This window comes from Hyla sarda, chromosome 3, assembly GCF_029499605.1.
Source record: "Hyla sarda isolate aHylSar1 chromosome 3, aHylSar1.hap1, whole genome shotgun sequence".
NCBI classification, from domain to species: Eukaryota; Metazoa; Chordata; class Amphibia; order Anura; family Hylidae; genus Hyla; species Hyla sarda.
Genome location: NC_079191.1, coordinates 365,171,303 through 365,193,249, shown reverse-complemented (window position 1 = coordinate 365,193,249; position 21,947 = coordinate 365,171,303). Strand labels below are relative to the sequence as shown.

Below are 21,947 nucleotides of genomic sequence, written 5' to 3'. Positions count from 1 at the left end.
TCCAGCTGTTGTAAAACTACACCACTTTCTGATAGACTATCTTCCGCTAAGTTTTGTTCAGGGTTTGTCTTGTAACTGAGTAAGAGATCGAATTACAAGCAATACAAGTCTATAGACAGGGGACATGTGAGAGGGGTATGCCTGTTAACATACACAGGCTGCAGAGACAAGTCTTCTAGTAAGAGATCTCACCTCAGGGCTTTATGCACAGTTTAGACTGCTCACTGTTTCCTCATAATGCCTTTCATGCTGCTGTGCAGTCTGTGCACAAATACATAGAAGTGCAATACATCTCCTCCTCTTTGCGTACAGTGTTTGAAAACACCACAGACCACCCAGCAGCTCTGGAAGATCTGAAAATTATAAAAGCCTGCAAAGCAAAAATATTTGCTAAAAAATACCATATATAAATTATATAACGACCAGAAATGGTGCTTCTTTTCCTGCACACACACAGGGCAGATTATCCGGAAGTCATCTGAAATGACAGGTACTCTTTAATTGACCTTCAAAAGGGTAAACTGTTGCCATGAGGCATTCTTATCTCTCTACTCTCTTAAGGACCACACATCTCCCCGTGTAAATACCCTGACAGCCGACTGCAGAAAAGGGACACACAATGCTTGAGCCGTTTGATAGATTGGCGCTTGTTTACAGAGCCTGTTAGATTGGTTGCTCATTTACAGGGCAGCTTGGGTCATCCAATATGCCCTAAGGCAGTGATGGCGAAACTATGGCACGCGTGCCACAGGTGGCACTCCGAGCCCCCTCTGTGGTTGCCATTTGATGCTCTCCACCGCGCTGGATTTCCGTGAACTTCCGCTATGCTCCTCCCGAACTCGGGGCGACAGGAGCGGGGGAGCCAACGGGAGCCACCCGCACAATGTGCCCGGGGTCAGGTCTTACCAGCAGCGGTGAGTAGGTGCTCTATTCTTGCAGAGTGTGCGCCGCGGGGACGCCATCCATGGCAGGCCGGCGCGATGACATCACATCATCGCGCAGGCGCCCGGAGATCTCGTCCCCGCGGCGCACACTCTGCAAGAATAGAGCTGCCTGTGATAAAGGTAAAAACAGAGAGAGCTGCTCGGGTGGGAATGCACAGAAAAGGGCAAATAATGAGGGGGATTTTAAGTTAGCAGCACATGATAGGAGGGCACATGACAGGGGGTCATTATAAGTTAGGAGCCTATGTTAGGGGGTCATTATGTGAGGGGCACATGACAGTTGCCCCTGTCATGTGCCACCCACATATAATGCCCCCCTGACATAGGCTCCTAACTTATAATGACCCCCTGTCATGTGCCCACCACATATAATGCCCCCCTGACATAGGCTCCTTTCTTATAATGCCCCCCCTGTCATGTGCCCCCACATATAATGCCCCCCTGACTTGTGCTCCTGACTTATAATGCCCCCCCGACATGTGCCCCTCCAATATATAATACCCCCCGTTATGTGCCCCTCACATATAATGCCCCCCATTCCCCCCGCCCCTCCGTGCGTACGCCCAAAAGCAGAGCAGAGCATCGAGGAGAAGGAGGAGGACCGAGGATGACGTGCGCATGGTAAGAGACCAGCGTGACGTAATCTTCGGTTTTCCGACCACCGCTCCCCAGCTCTCGGGACCTACTTCTATGGCCAGACCGGAGGAGCGGTGGTCGGGACACTGAAGTGGGGCAGTACCCAGACATACAGCCTCCAGCCATACACTGTATATGGCTGGAGGCTGTATGTCTGTGGGGGAACTATACTGCCTACCTAATGTGGGGGAACACTGCCTACCTAATGTGGGGGAACACTGCCAACCTAATGTGGGGAACTATACTGCCAACCTAATGTGGGGGAACTATACTGCCAACCTAATGTGGGGGAACTATACTGCCAACCCTAATGTGTATTTTGATTTAATTGCGGTGCTGGCACTTTGGGGGCAAAAAAGTTGGCGTGCATTACGGTTTGGGCACTCTGGCTCAAAAAGGTTCGCCATCACTGCCCTAAGGCAACGATCACATTTAAAATGGTCCTTTGTGTGTGGTATACATAGGCATACCAGCATAAAAGGTATTCCGTCACTCACTGTGTCGTATTTACAGTGGGCCCATACACCTTAACCCCTTAAGGACCAAGCCCATTTTGACCTTAAAAGGGTATTCCAGGATTTTTTTTTTAATTGACTATGCTACAGGGGTTGTAAAGTTAGTGTAATTCATAATATAGTGTCCCTGTGTGTGACGGTTTTCTCACAATTCTTATGTGATTTTCACTCCAATATTTATTTTTACCAGCATACAAAATGACTGTTGTCTCAGATTTTTCCAAGCTTGTAATGTGGCCGAGACCTGACCCACTAGTCAGCTGATGACAGGGAGCCTGTCTACTTCAATGGGTGGATAGAGCAATCTGCAAGCAATGCAACAGCTGGAGGCACCCTGATTGAAAACCACAGGTCTTTTGAATGGATGCAGCTCATTTATGTTTCAATGGGTGGGGTGGCTGATGTGTGGGAGGAAAATGAAATTGTGGGATTTGTAGTCAAAAAAAGAAAAGTCAAACAGGAAATACCAGTTCACAAAAACCTAGCCACAGTGTTATGGTAATCTCATGACATAGCCATTTTGCCCCAAGACAAACGCAGATCCTTCCTAAGCATGTCCATTACTGTCTGCCAGGTATGTACTAAAATCACCTTATGGTTGATTACCCCTTTAAGGACCAGGCCAATTTTATTTTTGCATTTTCGTTTTTTCCTCCTCGCCTTCTAAAAATCGTAACTCTTTTATATTTTCATCCACAGACTATTATGAGGGCTTGTTTTTTGCGCGACCAGTTGTCCTTTATAATGATATCACTTATTTTACCAAGAAATTTATGGCGCAACAAAAAACACTATTTGTGTGGGGAAATTAAAAAGAAAACCACAATTTTGCAAATTTTGGAAGGTTTCGTTTTCACGCCGTACAATTTACGGTAAAAATGACACGAGTTCTTTATTCTGTGGGTCAATAAGATTAAAATGATACCCATGATTACATACTATTCTATTATTGTTGCGCTTAAAGCGCTTAAAAAAAAATTGCAAACTTTTTAACCAAATTAGTACGTTAAAAATCCCTCTATTTTAACGACCTATAACTTTTTCATTTTTCCATATAAGCGGCGGTATGAGGGCAAATTGTTTTGTGCCATGATCTGTACTTTTTATTGATACCACATTTGTGTATATGAAACTTTTATACATTTTCTATAATTGTTTTTTTTTAAATAAAATGTGACCCAAAAAAATGCTATTTTGGACTTTTTTTTTAACGTTCAACGGACATTTACGCACGTGGCGATACCAAATGTTTTATTTTTGTTTGTTTTTTACACTTTTTGGTGGTAAAATGGGAAAAATTGACATTTTACATTTTTATTGGGGAAGGGGATTTTTCAAATATGTTTTACTTTTTTTTTACTTATTTTACACTTTAATAGTCCCCATAGGTGACTATTTATAGCAATTAGTTGATTGCTAATACTGTTCAGTGCTATGCATTGGGCATAGCACTGATTAGTGTTATCGGCTATCTTCTACTTTGGTCTGCTCAATCTCAGACCAGAGCAGAAGAAGCCTGGAAGGCGGCAGAGGCAGGTGAGCGGACCTCTGTCCATCATGTTATCCTTCCAATAGTTATTAGCTTCTGAAGTTTTCTGTCTAACTGCTCAATGATGATGTCACGTCCCGGGAGCTGTGCATGATGGGAGAATATCCCCATAGGAACTGCACAGCTCCCGGGACGTGAGTCATCAGAGAGCAGTTAGACAGAAAACAACAACTCAACTTCAGAAGCTAATAACTATTGGAAGGATTAAAATTTTTTAATAGAAGTAATTTACAAATCTGTTTAACTTTCCGGAGCCAGTTGATATATAAAAAAAAGTTTTGGCCTGGAATACCCCTTTAATGGCAGACATCCGCGGTCATAATGTCTGTCATTACCAGCGGGTCCCTGGCTGTTATCAGCAGCCGGGACCTGCTACATATGACCCGATCATCGCTCCAATGCTCGTGGTCATGTAAAGGACCGTAAATGCACTTCCTAGTGCCCTAAGTACCGCTGCACCAGGATGTACATTTACGTCCATGGTTGTTAAGGGGTTAAAGCGTACCTGTCATAGTGCCTAATCCTGATCATGTACATATAATTTTTGTGTGTCTTGGACCTATATATCCCTAACAAATAGCATATATATTGTGCTCACTTGCTTTGTCTTCCTGCCTTGTGGAGGGGGCGTGTCCGTATCTCTCCCTCACTGTCATGAATCATCTGCTCTGAGTCTGGGAGCAGCCTGTCAGACTGCAAATCACTGCACAGTAGTTTTTTTGCATACATGTTCTATCTGTTCCTAGTAAAGCTGGATCCTAATCAACATAGCTGTCACTATGTGTGTCATTCCGCTTTCACAGACTCCTGAATGTCTGCTCAGCTTCTTTGTCATTCAGGAGTCTTTGGCTGTTCAAGCATGCTGGGAGTTGTAGTTTTGCAACAGCTGGAGCAACAGTGTTTATAAAGCATTGTGTTAGAGCAGTGTTGCCTTTAACAATTGCAAAACTACAACTCCCAGCATGCCCACACATAGTTTTGCAAGAGCTGGAGGCACATAGCTGGGGAATACACAGTTCTAACACAGAGTTTTACAAAGATTTTACCCTCAGCTGTTGCAAAACTACAACTCCCATCAAGGGAGTTGTAGTTTAGGAACAGCTGAAGGCTGCAGTGGTGCAATGGTGATCTCCTATACTGGATATCAACACACTTTACGGCCAGTATCCAGTATGCTGCAAAATACAGAGTAATCTGTCTGCATAAAGATAGATGACCCCTAGTGGTGGCTATTTTCATTTTGTAGTAAAATTTGAATTTTTTTTAAATAAGATTACTTTTTTTAAATATACATTTATCAGTAGTAGTAAGTTTTTCATAATGACAGTGCCTCTTTAACGTATCAAACATAGTCTACTTAACATTATGTTTGGTGCTCCCGCTATGTCTATTTTGTGGGCCATACTCTTGAGTTTCACAAAATAAAACTGTTAACAAACATAGATTATGTGCAGTCCAACAAAGTGAATGGGCCCACTGGAAGTATGCAACAGTATACAACAGGATACCTTTCTGCTGGTATACTACACACAGCCATTTTATAATTTGAACACCCTGTAAATAAGGGATCCCTGTCAGGGAAGGAGGAAGACACAAAGTGTCCCTACTAACCAGACTCACAATGATCGTGCCAGAGTTCATTGACTGCCGTGTAATGTTTTTACCTGAGCTGTGCCATTTTGCTGATCTGACCCATCGCTCATCCCCCTGAAATGCCATAAATGCTGCGTCTAATGGTCCTCTCCATATTGCTCCCTACCTGCTCCTCCTTCCACTGGAGATATGGACCGCGTAATTTCCATCTTCAGTACTGGCCTGGCTTGCTCTAACGTCTCCTCACAAACCCGTTCTCTTGCTGACGTCATAGGCTGTTATGCCACTGAGACTAAGGAGAGCACACAGTGGGTTCTAATAGCATTTAGACAGCGCATACGCAATGTGTGCTCCTCTGTCCTCTATAGGATGGGCATGGCTAAGGTTGGGAGGGAGGGTACCTGGCAGTTTGAGACACACAAAGATTGTCAGGCAATCTGGTTTTACAGCAGTATGGAATGGGTGAATGAGAGCACGGAAAAGGTGTCTTAAGTAGAAAAGGTGCTTGTGGACATTAGTGAGCAATATTTTTAAATATAATTTTTTAAACCTATTTTGAAGGGGTACTCTGCCCCTAGACATCTTTTCCCCTATTGTGACGTTCCCTTGATTCTATACAGTTCCTGAATATACATTTTTGTCATACTTTAAACCAAACACCAATCTGCAAATCCAAACTTTCAGGTAGTGTTTTATTAAGACTTACATCTGTTTCTCTTGGTTTATTTTTAATAGCTAACCCAAAGTATTAAAGTTCATAAAATATATTAAAAAAATAAATATATATATATATTTTGGTCAAGGGGAAAAAAAAGTTTTCCTGTGTTTCCTTCAACTATTCTCTTCTTTGGAAAGGGTAAAGGGCAGTGACCCAGTTTATAATGTTGAACTGTTCCTTTTCATGTCTTATATTTCAGTACACCTACTAAATCTTAAATCTGTTTTATGCATCTGCAGGAGCACTAGCCAAGTTCATGGCTGAAGTTTACTTATTGACATACAGTCAAAAGCCGAATTATGCAGCTCTGAAAAGAATCCTCCTGAAGGCTCTGGATTCTATGGGAACCAATCTTAGTTCTCCATTGATTACTTTAGATGCACGATCCTTCCGTAAACTGTCTACAGGAGTAAGGAAAAAGGTACAGAAGTATCCTTTATGTTTACTGAATTATTACACAATAGAAGAGGCAACTGTAATACAGATATGGTAGAATATCTACTCTGTTAGCTACACTCACTGGTCACTATAAGGTAAAATACCTTGCTTGTACCTGGTTTAACTCCACTTTTTTGTCTGCGTTCTTTCTGATATACTTTCTACAAGGTGCTAGAAACGTTCCTCAGAGGTTTTGGTCCGTATTGACAAGATGACAATACACAATTGCTGCAGATTTGTTGTCTGCTCATCCATCATGCATGTCTCCCATTCCACCACATCCCAAAAGTTCTCTATTGGATTGAGGTCTGGTGACTGTGGAGGCCATTGGAGTACAGTGAACTCATTGCCATATATGAGATGATGTGCGCTTTGTTACCTTGTGCATTATCAGAAGATGGGTCCACTGTGGTCACAAAGGGATAGACATGGTCAGCAACAATACTCAGGTAGGCTGTAGTGTTTAAACAATGCTCAATTGGTACTCATGGGTCCAAAGTGTGCCAAGAAAATGTCTCCCACTCCATTACACCAACACCAGCCTGACCTGTTGATACAAGACAGGATGGGTCCATGCTTTTGAGCTGTTTACACCAAATTCTGACCCTGCCATCTGAATGCCACAGCTCTTTTTTAGACCTGTCTGACCAGGGAGCAGTCTTCCATTGCCCAATTTTGGTGAGCTTGTGCAGCTAGCAGGAGTGGCAATCATTGTGGTCTTTTGCCGCTTTTGCCCATCTGCTTCCAATCCTACCTAGTTTTGTCCGAGTTTTCATATACATAATTGCCGCTGACTGGACACGTTTCTCTTTTTAAACCATTCTCTGTAAAACCCTAGAGATGTTGTGCATGAAAATCCCAGTAGATCGGCAGTTTCTGAAATACTCAGACCAGCCTGGCACCAACAACTATGCCATATTCAAAGCCAGTTTAATCCCGACTTCCCCATCTGATGCTCGATTTGAACTTCAGAAAGTTGTCATGACCACATCTACATGCCTTAAGGCATTGAGTTGCTGCTATGTAATTGGCTGATTAGCTATTTGTGTTAACAAGCCACCAAACAAAGTGTACCTAATAAAGTGGCCAGTGAATATACATCTTATTTTTTACATTAGAGATCTGCAACAGATCGGTTGCAACATTTTTAGACTGTACTCACAAGTAAGGCTCCTTTCACACTGCAGTCTTCGCCCGGTAGGTGACGTCCGTTAGAAAGATAGCTGGAGAAAAATTAGTGCATGTGCCGTCTTTTTCTTCCGCTATCTTCGGCCGCAATTATGGGAGTTATAACGGACATTAGAGGAATCCCATTCAAGTGTGGGATCATCTGTGCCCGTTATTACACCCGTTAGGCTCCTTTACAATAACGGACGTTAATGGCAGACAAAGTAGAAAAAAAAAAAGAGCCATTAACGTCCATTTGTATTGGAGCCTACACTGTGTGTGAAAGAAGCCTAACTTATTGGGAAACATGGAGAGTAGAGTATTATGATTGTTTATTCTCAAAATTCTACCAATATAAAAAGATCAGAAGCTTAAGGACAGTCGAGGGTGGCAGATATTTTTGTGTTCCCATTTGGTAATAAGGACAGTAGAAAAATTTTAAGTTATTGGCACACAGACATGGATAAATGTAAATGAATATTAGTTAAACAAAATTGGATACTGCTAAACTAGACACACTAGTCTACATGCTTCTAAGGTTTTATACACTTTGCTGTGAGGCCAGGAATGTACACAAAAATCATAGGACCCCCCATAGCAAAACTTAATGGTGGCCTCCACCCTCCCAACTGTGTGTCAACATGGTTTACCTTCAGCTTATGCACCAGCATCTCATTGGTGGGGATTTGACACCCAGCATACCGCTGATCACCTGTTTGCTAGAGCAGCGTCACCAGCTCAGTGTTGGGTTACTTTTGGTTCATCTTTCTTTCCCCTCAATGGTGCCTGAGCTGCAGTAAACCAGCACAGCCTGTACACAATGTACGGATCTGCCTTCAGCTCCATTCACTGTCTATGCAGGTCCCACGTCTCTGGCAAACAGGTAATAGTGGGGGTGCTGGGTCTTAGCACTTCACTAACTTGACATAGATGGCCTTTCCTACAAATAACTATCCCTTGTGAAGCAGGTAACAGATTTATCATACAGGAGGAATCTGGCTTAAAATAGAGTAGGAGCAGGGACACTGTTTCCAAGGCATGCTATGCATGCTTTGGTAAAGACCAGGTGCACCACTCTAAAGTTGGCAGTGGCTATATATATTTTTCTGTTAGAATGTCTAGGGCCTAGTGGTCCAAATTAGTCAATCTACTACTCGCAATTCTTTAATGACCTTTATTTCCTTCTTACGGATGTGCTCCTGTCCTCTCCCGGTCATACTGGTATGTGTTCCCATAATACAAATCATAAGAATCAAACAGTGCACAGGAGATCGCTATCTGTACTAAGGCACAAAAAATAAGCAGAGGTACTGTATTCCTATAAAATTTACACACGAGTGGATTGTTCCTCACTGCTCTTTCCTTCTCCCAGTTTACATCACCATATAAGGTCAGGTCTACGCTTCCACCACTATGTATTTCCAAAAGACTATTTATAAAAACACATAAAACAGATGTAATGCATATTGGGTATTTACCCTTCTCCAGAGATCTATTCAAACTCACCAAAACAGACTCTTCTGATTGCAGATAAAGGTCAAAATAGACCAAAATGTCATTAATATATAAAATAAAAAAAATCACTTTTTTTTGGAAGATACATGAGTTTACTGCCTCATATCACTTGAGAACACTTGTTGCAAAAACATACAAAAAAAACTTAAAGCATTTTACCTACTTCACTGAACACTTTATGGTGTGCCAAGGATTCCTAATGAAAATTGTGAGTGGGTTAAAGAACTCCTCCACTCAAGCGCCCACCCAGCCATACCAATTGGTGTGCAGAGCCTTTCTCTCTACTAACTATTACTAACATGGTCATCCAGTGAAAACAATGTAAATGGCATAAGAGGGTTTGGACACTAAGAAATTCTTTATTTCTCATATTCAGTGAAATAAAAATGGAAGCATGCTGTATTACTGATTGTAATGTATTGCTTCTAGGGGGCAATTCATTGAGTTCTGGAGGCACCACTGCATAGTGCAGAAATGTATGTATTCCTTATAATCAGAAAGCTAACAGCATCTAAAAAATATCATACATTTATGTCCTCCAGTTTAAGAAAAATGGCAAAGTTTTGAGCCATTTTTCAAGCATCTGTATTGCTCTTTTTTTTTTTTAAAGTATAAGTTTTATTAGGTTTTACACAGTAACACAGAAGTATAACAACAGTGTAAGTATAGTTGGGCATAGCATAGACAATATATTTAGCAGTAGAACCAAAACCCGAGGCCCGCCCAGAGCGACAAAACAACTAGGCCAAAACTCTACCTCCCACTAGTCCTTACGTGGAATCCCAGGATGATAGAATGAATAGGTAATAATCAAGAACCAGTGAAAGTGGTATGGGGCAATGGGGGAGCCTCTCCAATGGGGGGGGGGGGGGGGGAGAAAGTAGGGAGAATGGGAAAGAAGGGGAAAGAAAGGAAGACTGGGTAGGGGGTGGGAAGAGCAGAAGAACCTCAGAAAAGAAAGCGGGAGGAGATGTAGATAGAGCCACTCACCTGACGAAACCCTTCCAGCAACCAGTCCAACGCGACCAGAGCAGGCATACGTGAGGGCAGGGTAGGTGGACTAAAATGTATGAGGGCCACCAGACTGCCCGATCTGTGCAGAATCTGCGGGGCAGACAGTAGTTAAGATGTCGAATAGAGAGAATGGAATTCGGCTGAGGAGGTGAACTCCGTCCATGGATGCCAAGTGGATACATGTTTGACTGTTTTTTCATAGGAGTCTGCCATAAGCTCCTCCATCTTATGCAAATGGGTAACTTCCCAAAGCCAAAACGAGAGGGTCGGCTGTACGGGGGACTTCCAGAGTCTAGGGATGACCGTACGAGCTGCTAGTAGGAGGAATCGCAGTAGAGATTTGGACCAACGAGAGACAGGGCCAGGCAGTATATTGAGAAGGAGCGGCTTCGGGTGGCGGGTGAGGGACGTGGATGTCAAACGGTGTATAATGTCTAGTACCTGTGTCCAGAAGGTATCAAGTACGGGACAGGAAACCCATACATGAGACATCGTTCCTCCCTGGGAGCCACACCTCCAGCACACATCAGGAAGGGAGGGATACATCTGGGAGAGGAGGGCCGGGACTCTGTACCAACGAGACAGGATTTTATAATTGGTTTCACGTGCCTTGCAGGAAATGGAAGTCCTGTGGCACAAAGTCACAGCCATCTACAACTCTCCATCTGCGAGCCCTTGACCCAACTCTCGTTCCCAGCTAGTCCGAAAGGACAGGGGGGAGTCACGGTGAAGGTCCATGAAAAGGCCATACAGGGCACTCACTGGTCGACATACTGGTGCTTGTTGCACACATAGAGATTCCAGGGAGGTGAGCTGGCGGTGTAGCTGGAGGGTATGCTTGTTGGCGCTATAAAAGTGATTAAGTTGCAAGTATTGGAGGTAATGGGTTGCTGTATGGAGGGTGTCTCCACTAATCTCCGCCAAGGTTTTCAGGGATGTCCCAGATAGTAGGGAGTGGAATGACAGGCAATCTCTTCTGTCGCGGCCCAGGAAAGATGTACAGGTGTATGCAGGTGGAAAGGTTTTGAGGCCAAACACTGGCGTAAGGGGACCACCAGGACGGAGAAGGTGAGTGCGTTTGAGGTATGAATTACGGGATCTGACAATGGAAGACAAAATAGGGGGGAGAGTCAGTAGGGTGGAGGCCGAGACCTCCTGCATGGGTAGCCACAGAATGTGTTTGGGATCTATACCCGCAATTGATCTCTCTAAGTGTACCCATTGTTTGTTTAAGCGATGATGGAAACTGTCAAGAACTCTAGTGAGCACTGTAGCTAGGTGGTAAGAAAGAAGGTCCGGCATTGCCAAACCACCATCACTTTTCCTACGGAATAAGATCTGTCTTGCTACTCGTGGGTGTTTGTGGGACCAGACAAAGCCAGACAGCAGCGCAGTGACCCCCTGAAAAAAGGGGCGAGGCAAGTGGGTCGGGATGGTAGAAAAAAGATATAACAGTCTTGGTAGGATATTCATTTTAATTATATTAATTCGACCCAGCCAGGAAAAGTCCCTGCGCTCCCATCTGGCCAGATCCGATCCGATCGTGTGAAGAAGGGGAGGGTAGTTAACCCGGTATGTGTCGGCCAGTTTTGCAGGAACTTTTATTCCCAAATAGGAGAGGGACGTGGTTTGCCATCGGAATGGGAAATTACTGCGCAATTGGTGGATAATTGTAGGGGGTAGAGTGACATTCAAGGCCTCACACTTGGTTGGGTTCAATTTATAGTTACTATGTGTTGTAAACCGCTTTAGTGATGTGAGCAAGGAAGGGAGGGAGGTCAGGGGGGACGAGAGGTATAGTAGAAGGTCATCCGCATACGCGGCGCATTTGTAATGGGACGGCGGAATCTCTAGGCCTTTGATGTCCGGGTTGCCACGGATGTCTATGAGAAGGTGCTCCATACATAGCACATAGAGCAATGGCGAAAGGGGACAGCCCTGCCGCGTTCCATTACAAATGGGGAAGGGCGCTGACAGTCATCCATTGAGGCGGATCTGAGCCTGTGGGTGAGTGTAGAGAGCCAAAATGCGATCAATCATTGTGGAGCCCAGGCCAATTTGTGTAATGGTCGCTCTCAGGAATCCCCAGTCCACCCTATCGAAGGCCTTCTCCGCGTCTAGGGAGAACAGGAAAAGCGGTACTCCACGTGTACGAGCCGCGTGGACAACCGAGAACGTCCTGAGTGTGTTGTCCCTGGACTCCCTTCCGCGGACAAAGCCTGCTTGATCAGGGTGGATCAGCTCCTCCATGTAAGTGGAGAGTCTATTAGCTATTAATTTAGCGAACAATTTGGCATCTAGATTAAGTAGGGAGATGGGCCGATAACTAGGGAAGAGAGCAGGATCCTTGCCCTCCTTGGGGATAACCACTATGAAAGCTCGGAGGAAGGATCGGGGGGGGGGTCAGTAGCAGAGATGGAGTTAAGGGCGGAAAGGAGTGGGGTCGATAGGTCCTCGCGCAGCAATTTAAAAAATTTAGCTGTATAGCCATCTGGGCCCGGGCTTTTACCGTTTGGCAGGGATTTGATGGCCAATTCCAACTCCTCCACAGTAAATGGGGCCTCTAGGGAGAGAGCGGCTTCAGGTGAGAGTCTAGGGAGGGCAGTTTCAGCAATGTAGTGGGACAGCGAGGGTGTCCCCGCACGGACGTCAGCGCCGTTCTGGAGGGATGGGAGGTTGTAGAGATCACTATAGTATGAGCGGAAGGCGTACAGTATGGCCGGGGTCATGTGCGTGATCGTGCCTGAGGGGGTTTTAATCGAAGGATTGAATAGGGAGGATTGGCTGCCGCGGTTCCGAGGCCGGCAGCGCTGGCAGTGGTGGTGCCGCGTGGAAGAACCCGGTAATGGCCTGCTGATGGTCAGGGAGGTCGGAGGAGGGTTTCCCCTGATGTTTGTTTCTGTTGCCCATATTATAGCTTAAAGCCCGTTTTCAGCGCGTCCTGTGCCGGAGCTCTCAGCAGTTGCTTCTCTCCGCCAGCGTGCTCAAGCCACGCCCCCCTGCTCTTTTTTTTTAACTGGGGAAATGAAGTTTTAATATACTGTATTTTTCTGCAGCCTTTAGGATTCCTAGACATGGTGGACATCAATTCTGACTATATATATTTGAAGTGCTGCAGGATAAGGGCCTTTTACACTGGTAGATGATGTGCCAAATGAATGTTTGTAGCAACATTCATTCCTCATAATTGATAGTTGCCATTAGTCAATGAATTTATAGGCTTCTCATCTTTTAACTTAGGTTGCCATGTGAATTGAGGATTTCTTCCTGGTGCAAAGGTTTTTGTCAGCCCTTTCCATTATCCCAGTTACCCACCCACAACATACTAAATGTATGATGTGCACCGGGGAGCTTTGCCTTCATCATACCCGGCAGGTATCTGCTGCTGTCTGCAGCGGACACCTGAGGGTAATGATGGATGCCTGAGATCAGTTGTGTGTCCATCATTTAAAGGGGTACTCCGGTGGAAACCCCCTTTTTTTTTATCAACTGGTGCCAGAAAGTTAAACAGATTTGTGAATTACTTCGATCAAAAAAATCTTAATCCTTCCATTACTTATTAGCTGCTGAATACTACAGAGGAAATTTTTCTTTTTGGAACACAGAGCTCTCTGCTGACATCATGACCACAGTGCTCTCTGCTGACATCTCTGTCCATTTTAAGAACTGTCCAGAGTAGGAGAAAATCCCCATAGAAAATATATGCTGCTCTGGACAGTTCCTAAAATGGACAGGTGCTGAGCGCGCCTCAGACTCATAACAGGGACCTGTGGCTAATGCCGAACATCACTGAATGCGGTGATGTCTGGCATTAACCCTTTAGATGGACAGTACTAAAGAAGTGCAGATAACACTGATCAATGCAATGCTATGGCATATCATTGATCAGTGTATGCAATCTACAGATTGCATGTAATAGTGCCCTATGGGGACAAAAAAAAAAGTTAAACAAAGTATGTAAAAAAAAAAGTATTAATAAATTATAAATGTGAATTAATGGAAAACGGTCACATATTTTCTCCCGCACTATCCACAGGTATTGGTGGATAGTGCGGGAGACGCTGATTAAAACGAGCCCTACCTTGGTCTGATCCGCGTCGCCGTTCGCCCGCAATTGTAGTTTTAATCTCTGTGTATATCCTGCTGTAACTGGCAAAGGCGGTGCTTCTGCGGGCTAATGGACACTGACGTCAGCGCCGCTCATGAATATTCATCCCTCCTGTTCTCAGTCTCTTCGCCGCTCCTAACCAGAGGGAGGGATGAATATTCATGAGCGGCGCTGACGTCAGTGTCCATTAGCCCGCAGAAGCACTGCCAGTTACAGCAGGATATACACAGAGATTAAAACTACAATTGTGGGCGAACGGCAGCGCGGATCAGACAAGGTAGGGCTCGTTTTAATCAGCGTCTCCCGCACTATCCACCAATACCTGTGGATAGTGCGGGAGAAAATATGTGACAGTTTTCCTTTAAACCCTTCCTTAATAAGTTTGAATCACCTCCCCCTTTTAAATAAAACTTTTTTTTTTAAACAAAAAAAAGCCCTTTCTCTAATAAAAACAAAAAAAACACGCATTTTTCCAATAAAAAAAAAAAACCCTGTCACATGTCAGAGAAAAAAGTATCGGTATTTGGTATCATACTTTAATAAAAAAAAAAAAAAGATCAGTACTCCTACTCGGTCTTAAAAAAAATGGTATTGGGACATCCCTAATTAAATTATCACATTCCTGACCATGAATGGTCAGCAGTATGACCACTCCAAAATGACTGATTATTGGTCACCTCCCAGAAAAAAGTGGATTAGGAAGTGATCAAAAAGGTCCTACACAAAAACTACAGTTCATGGCCCAAAAACTGAAAAATCACACTGGTCGTTTAAAAAAAAAATAAAAAAAAATAAAAAAATACTGTTATAGTTATAGAGCGAGCTCAGTAGTATCAACTCTTTAAAGGGGTACTCTTCTGGAAAACTTTTTTTTTTTAATCAACTGGTGGCAGAAAGTTAAGTTTTTGTAAATTACTTATATTAAAAAATAAAAAAATTTCCAGTACTTATCAGCTGCTGTATGCTTCACAGGATGTTATTTTATTTTTAAATTTATTTTGTGTCTGACCACAGTGCTCTCTGCTGACACCTCTGTCCATATAAGGAACTGTTCAGAGCAGGAACAAATCCCCATAGCAAACCTCTCCTGCTCTGGACAGTTCCTGACATGGACAGAGGTGTCAGCAGAGAGCACTGTGGTCAGGCAGAAAATAAATTCAAAAAAAGACAAGGACTTCCTCTAGAGCACACAGCAGCTGATAAGTAGTGGGAAGATTAAAATGTTTGTAATAGAAGAAGTAATTTACAAATGTTTAACTTTCTGGCACAAGTTAATTTAAAAAAAATTTTTTCCATCGAAGTACCCTTTTAACTGAGACAAAAGTCAAAAACCTCTTACACGGTATTACAAATTTATTAAAGAGTATCTCTCATATCCCACAAAAAAAGTCTTGTTATTTAGTACCTAACCCTGATCATTCACATATTTTTATGTATCTAGCCTCTATATTTCTCTCAAATACCTTCCATCTGTTGCTCGCTTGGTTTTTCATCCTGTGGTCTATGGGGTGTCCCTAACTCTGCATGACTCATTTTCCTCCTGGAGTCATGGGTCTCTTCATCCAATCAGGTTGCTCTATTAAAAGGGATTAAAGTTTCATGGTGTACAACATATAAAAAGTTTATGAATCTGACAGTGTCCATTTAAACGCTAGGCCTACCGCTCAGTTGTGGAACTTTACTTTTAAAGTGAACGCTTTTATGCATTCAGGCTGGCATTTATCATTGTAGGTGTAAGTGAAGCATTTATCATTGTAGGTGTAAGTGAAGCATTTATCATTGTAGGTGTAAGTGAAGCATTTATCATTGTAGGTGTAAGTGAAGCATTTATCATTGTAGGTGTAAGTGAAGCATTTATCATTGTAGGTGTAAGTGAAGCATTTATCATTGTAGGTGTAAGTGAAGCATTTATCATTATAGGTGTAAGTGAAGCATTTTTCTACACTTTTTTTTTGTGCGCTGGTTATGTGTAGGGGCACCAAATTTATTAACCCCTTAAGGACCCAGGCTTTTTCCGTTTTTTCATTTTCAATTTTTCCTCCTTAACTTTAAAAAATCATAACTCTTAAACATTTTCACCTAAAATTATATATAATGGCTTAATTTTTGCGTCACTAATTCTACTTTGTAATGACATTAGTCATTTTACCCAAAAATCTACGGTGAAACGGGAAAAAAAATCAATGTGCGACAAAATTGATGAAAAAACACTATTTTGTAAGTTTTGGGGGCTTCTATTTTTACGCAGTACATTTTTTGTCAAAAATGATACCTTATCTTTATTCTGTAGGTCCATACGGTTAAAATGATACCCTACTTGTATAGGTTTGAATTTGTATCACTTCCGAAAAAAATCATGAATACATGCAGGAAAATGTATACGTTTAAAATGGTCATCTTTTGACCCCTATAACTTTTTTATTTTTCTGCGTTCAGGGCGCTTTGAGGACTCATTTTTTGCGCCGTCATCTGAAGTTTTTAGCGGTACCATTTTTGTTCTGATCAGACTTTTTGATCACTTTTTATTCACTTTTTTGTGGTATAAAAAGTGATCAAAAATGCGCTATTTTGGACTTTGGAATTTTTTTGCGCGTACGCCATTGAACGAGCGGTTTAAAAAGCGGTATATTTTTATAAATCGGACATTTCCGCACGCGGTGATACCACATATGTTTATTTTTATTATTATTTACATAATGTTTTTTTTATTTTTGGAAATGCCGGGTGATTTAAACTTTTATTAGGGGAAGGGATAATTGAAAGGGTTAATGATTTTTTTACACTTTTCTTATGCAACATTATAGCTCCCATAAGGGGCTATAACATTGCATTAACTGATCTTTTACACTGATTGATCCATCTCCATAGGAATGAATCAATCAGTGTTTTCGGCGATTGAATGCTCAAGCCTGGATCTCAGGCTTGAAGCATTCATTCGGCGATCGGACAGCACAGGAGAAGGTAAGAAGACCTCCTCCTGTGCTGCAGCTGTTCGGGATGCCGCGATTATACCGCGGCGATCCCGAACAGTTCCCTGAGCTAGCCGGGCACTTTTACTTTCGTTTTTAGCCGCGCGGCTCAGCTTTGAGCGCGCGGCTAAAGGGTTAATAGCGCGCGGCACAGCGATCAGTGCCGCGCGCTATTAGAGGCGGGTCCCGGCTTCACTATGACGCCGGGCCCGCCGCGATATGATGCGGGGTCACCGTGTGACCCCGCGTTATATCGCAGGACCGGGACCCATGACGTATGCATACGTCATGGGTCCTTAAGAGGTTAAAGGGTCACAGGGCATTTCATACATTTTGTGCAGGTCACATTTTCTGAAATTTCACTCTTCACATACACCAAAAAGCTAAGCTAAGTCTGGGCTTGTGTAGTTTTAGAGTCTTTTCGGTGGCTTTGCACTTTTTTTGTGCCTTTTCACAAAAAGGTGCAGTTCATAAAACCCTTCCATATCATGAGTATTGCCAAAATCAGTGGATTACAACTCAAAATCAGCAGAAATGTGTAAACCAAAAGGCGCAAATAAACCCTGCTTGCTCCTTTTTTGCGTCTTTTGTAGACACAAAAAACAGACTAAAGACAATGATAAATATCGGCCTTAGTGTTTAAAGGGGTTCTCCGGTGCTTAAACATCTTATCCCCTATCCAAAGGATAGGGGATAAGATGCCTGATCGCGGGAGTCCCGCCGCTGGGGACCCCCGGGATCATGCACGCGGCACCCCGTTTGTAATCAGTCCCCGGAGCGTGTTCGCTTCGGGTCTGATTACCGGCGACTACAGGGCGGGCCGGCTGTGACGTCACGCCTGCGCCGACATGTGACGGCACGCTCCGCCCCGCAATGCAAGCCTACGGTACGACAGCTATCACGCCCCCTCCCGTAGGCTTGCATTGAGGGGCGGAGCGTGATGTCACATGCCGGCGCAGGCGTGACGTCACACGCCGCCCGCCCTGTAGTCGCCGGTAATCAGACCCGGAGCGAACACGCTCCGGGGACTGATTACAAACGGGGTGCCGCTTGCATGATCCCGGGGGTCCCCAGTGGCAGGACTCCCGCGATCAGGCATCTTATCCCCTATCCCTTGGATAGGGGATAAGATGTTTAAGCACCGGAGAACCCCTTTAATATTTACTTATCCTTAAAGGCGTTCACTTATGACTTGAATATATTGTTTCATTAATTGGCCTAAAGTGTATTTACAAGTAGAATTTAAAGGGGTTATCCAGGAAAAAAACTTTGTTTTATATATCATCTGGCTCCAGAAAGTTAAACAGTTTTGTAAATTACTTCTATTAAAAAATCTTAATCCTTTCAGTACTTATGAGCTTCTGAAGTTGAGTTGTTCTTTTCTGTCTAAGTGCTCTCTGATGACGCGTGTCTCAGGAACCTCCCAGTTTAGAAGAGGTTTGCTATGGCGATTTTCTTCTAAACTGGGCTGGTTCCCGAGACACGTGTCATCAGAGAGCACTTAGACAGAAAAGAACAACTCAACTTCAGAAGCTCATAAGTACTGAAAGGATTAAGATTTTTTAATAGAAGTAATTTACAAATCTGTTTAACTTTCTGGAGCCAGTTGATATATATATATAAAAAAATTATTTTCCTGGATAACCCCTTTAAATTCTACTTCTAAATACACTTTAGGCCAATTAATGAAACAATATATTCAAGTCATAAGTGAACGCAGCCATTTGCTATTTAACGTAAATGACTATGGGGAAGATTTCTCAAAACCTGGGTAGAGGTAACGTCTTTCATTTTTCACAGGACTTGTTAAGAATGAAAGAAGCGATCGGATTGGTTGCTATGGACAACTTTGCCTCTTCACAGGTTTTGCTAAATCTCCCCCATGTGATTTACATTCAGAATTTCGAGTGAAGACGGATAAGTCTTGCTTTTTTTTTTGTCCTCCCTGTTTAGCATAATTAAAAGCATCAGCCGGTGACCTTTTTTTTTCAGACATATCTTGTGCAGAAAGAAGACAATTTCTATCCAGCGCACTTGCAATGTGGAAGGGTCAAGATGCTTAAAATTTTTAATATATCTTACGAAATTTGGCCAGGGGGACGTGCGCGGCAGCCAAGAATGCAGGGTGCAAACTAACAAGAATGATGGTCTGATAGATAAACGGTGATTCAAGCATCGGTACACAGATGGTTCTGATTTGCTGTGTTTTAAGCTGCTCCGACTGAAGACATAAAATATCCTTCTAGTCATAAATTAGCTCTTTGGAAGGAAACCTTGGCACTGGAGCTTTACAACCTTCAATTAGTAAGGGAAGAAGGATCTGAATGACTGTGGTATTGACATCTGTAGGCTTGCATAGTAATCATTCCTAATAGAAATGAATATCTGTTTGAGGAGGTTTTGCATGGCTAATTAGCTTCCATTGAGAAGATGTCATTTTTGCATGATCTCCCGATTGTCACCTTCCTCTTATGATAGTCACATCTTACTGTAGCAAAGTCCAATACGTCTAATATTAAACGTTTTTATGGGGGGAATTATTCTCCCCATTGCCCATAGCATATTATGGTTTTCACAGTGGGGCAATCTCCACAAATCTATAATACAGTGTGCCTCCAGCTCTTGCAAAACTACAAGTCCCAGCATGCCCGGACAGCCGCAGGCTGTCCGGGCATGCTGGGACTTGTAGTTTTGCAACAATTGGAAACACACTGGGGGACATATTTAAAAGCTACTGTCATTTCTGTTTCACAGATAATTAAAGGGGTACTCCCGTGGAAAACTTATATATTTTTTTTTTTAAATCAACTGGTGGCAGAAAGTAAAAGAGATTTGTAAATCACTTCTATAATTTATTTATTTTTTAATCCTCCCAGTACTTTTTAGGGGCTGTATACTAAAGAGAAATCCAAAAAAGAAATGCATTTCCTCTGATGTCATGACCACAGTGCTCTCTGCTGACCTCTGATGTCCATTTTAGGAACTGTCCAGAGCAGCATATGTTTGCTATGGGGATTTTTTTTCCTGCTCTGTTTCACAATGTTTTCATTGAATTTTATAAACATAAGAAATGTAACATATAACATATTATGACATCAAATGTGTCAGAGTTTACATATCCAGTTCCTAAATTGGACAGCAGATGTCAGCAGAGAGCACTGTGGTCATGACATCAGAGGAAATGCATTTCTTTTTTGGATTTCTCTTTAGTATACAGCCCCTAAAAAGTACTGGAAGAATTAAGATTTTTTTAATAGAAGTGATTTACAAATCTGTTTAACTTTCTGGCACCAGTTAATTAAAAAAAAAAAGTTTTCCACGGGAGTACCCCTTTAAAGGAAATCTGTCACCAGTAACAGTACAGACAGGTAGATCAGTTGACCCTGATGACGACTGTTCTTACCTTGTCCCGTTCCCTGCTGTCGTTCTCCGGCTATCCTCTTCGGTACCTTCAGCTCCGTGCCAGACTTGGAGCATGGGCGGAGCTTAGTGATGTCAGCGGTGAATAGGTAAATAGGTATATGCTACTAGCAGAGCGCCTATGTAACTGAACAATAGCATTGTTCAGTATAAGCAATCTAGTGATTGCTTATAAAAGTTTCCTAGAGGGAACTTAAAAAGTATAAAAAAAATTAAAAATAAATTACAACTCCTTAATGACGTAGGACATATATTTACGTCCTGCGCCAGCTTCCGAGATATAACCCTGCAGCCATCAACGGCCGGGACCAGCTGCTAATACCGGACATCACCGATCACGGTGATGCCCGGTATTAACCCTTCTGATACGGCTATCAAAGTTGACCGCCGCGTGTGAAGTGAAACCGAAAGCATCCTGGCAGCTCAGTTGGACTGTTAGGGACTGCCTTGGTGAAATCGTGGCGTCACGAACAGCTTGCAGGACACCAGGAGGATCCCTACCTGCCTGCTGCATGTCCGATCGCTGAATGACTGCTCCGTGCCTCAGATCCAGGCAGGAGCAGTTGAGCGCCAATAACACTGATCAGTGCCATGGGTCAGAATCACCCCTTTTCCCATAAAAATAAATAAAAATAAACATATGTGGTATCGCCGCGTGTATATGTCCAAACTATAAAAATATATTGTTAATTAAACTGCACGGTCAATGGCGTACACGTAAGAAAATTCCAAAGTCCAAAAAAGCGTATTTTGGGTCACTTTTTATACTATTAAAAAAAAAAATTTTCATCTATTTTGTCGCACAATGATTTTTTTTTCCCCGTTTCGCCATGGATTTTTAGGTAAAATTACTAATATCACTGCAAAGTAGAATTGATGGCGGAAATTGAAAGGATTATGATTTTTAAAAGGTTAGGAGGAAAAAATGAAAATGCAAAAACTGAAAGGGGATTAAGGGGATAAAAATGTCCCTAACCTTAATAAAAGTTCAAATTATGCCACATTTTTTAAATAAAAACAAACCTACATATTTGGTATTCCCTCTTGTCCAAACTAGTAAAATATAACATTATTGATCCAGTATAGTGAACCACGTAACATTACCCAAATCCAAAAATGCTGATTTTTTTTAATCACAGCCCATAAAAAATGTATAAAACGTGATCAAAAAGTTGCATATACGCAAAAGTGGTACTGATAAAAACTACAGCTCATGGCACAACAAATGAGACCTCATACAGCCCCTTAGATAGATAAAGTTGTAGGGGGTCAATATAAAGTTTTTAAGCATACCTATTGTTAAAAAAAAATAAATAAATAAATAAATTACCGGTAACTTTATTATTTTTTTTTTTTAAAGT

At 42.6% G+C, this 21,947-nt stretch overlaps 1 protein-coding gene across 14 annotated transcripts in view; it reads left to right on the top strand.

Annotated features, from left to right (window-relative positions):
• The window catches only part of VRK2 (VRK serine/threonine kinase 2), a 112,534-nt gene that overhangs the window by 82,753 nt on the left and 7,834 nt on the right, over positions 1 to 21,947 (top strand). For 12 of the 14 annotated variants that reach the window (XR_008891552.1, XM_056567709.1, XM_056567704.1 and 9 more), the window contains one exon: positions 6,195 to 6,376. Coding sequence is in view for 12 of the 14 variants with exons in the window: in XM_056567709.1 (XP_056423684.1) it covers positions 6,195 to 6,376 (182 nt within the window). In the remaining 2 variants the exon portion in view is untranslated. Of the gene's footprint in view, positions 1 to 6,194; positions 6,377 to 19,158; positions 19,775 to 21,947 lie in introns of those variants that run through there. The other 2 variants (XR_008891551.1, XM_056567711.1) reach the window with 2 other exon arrangements.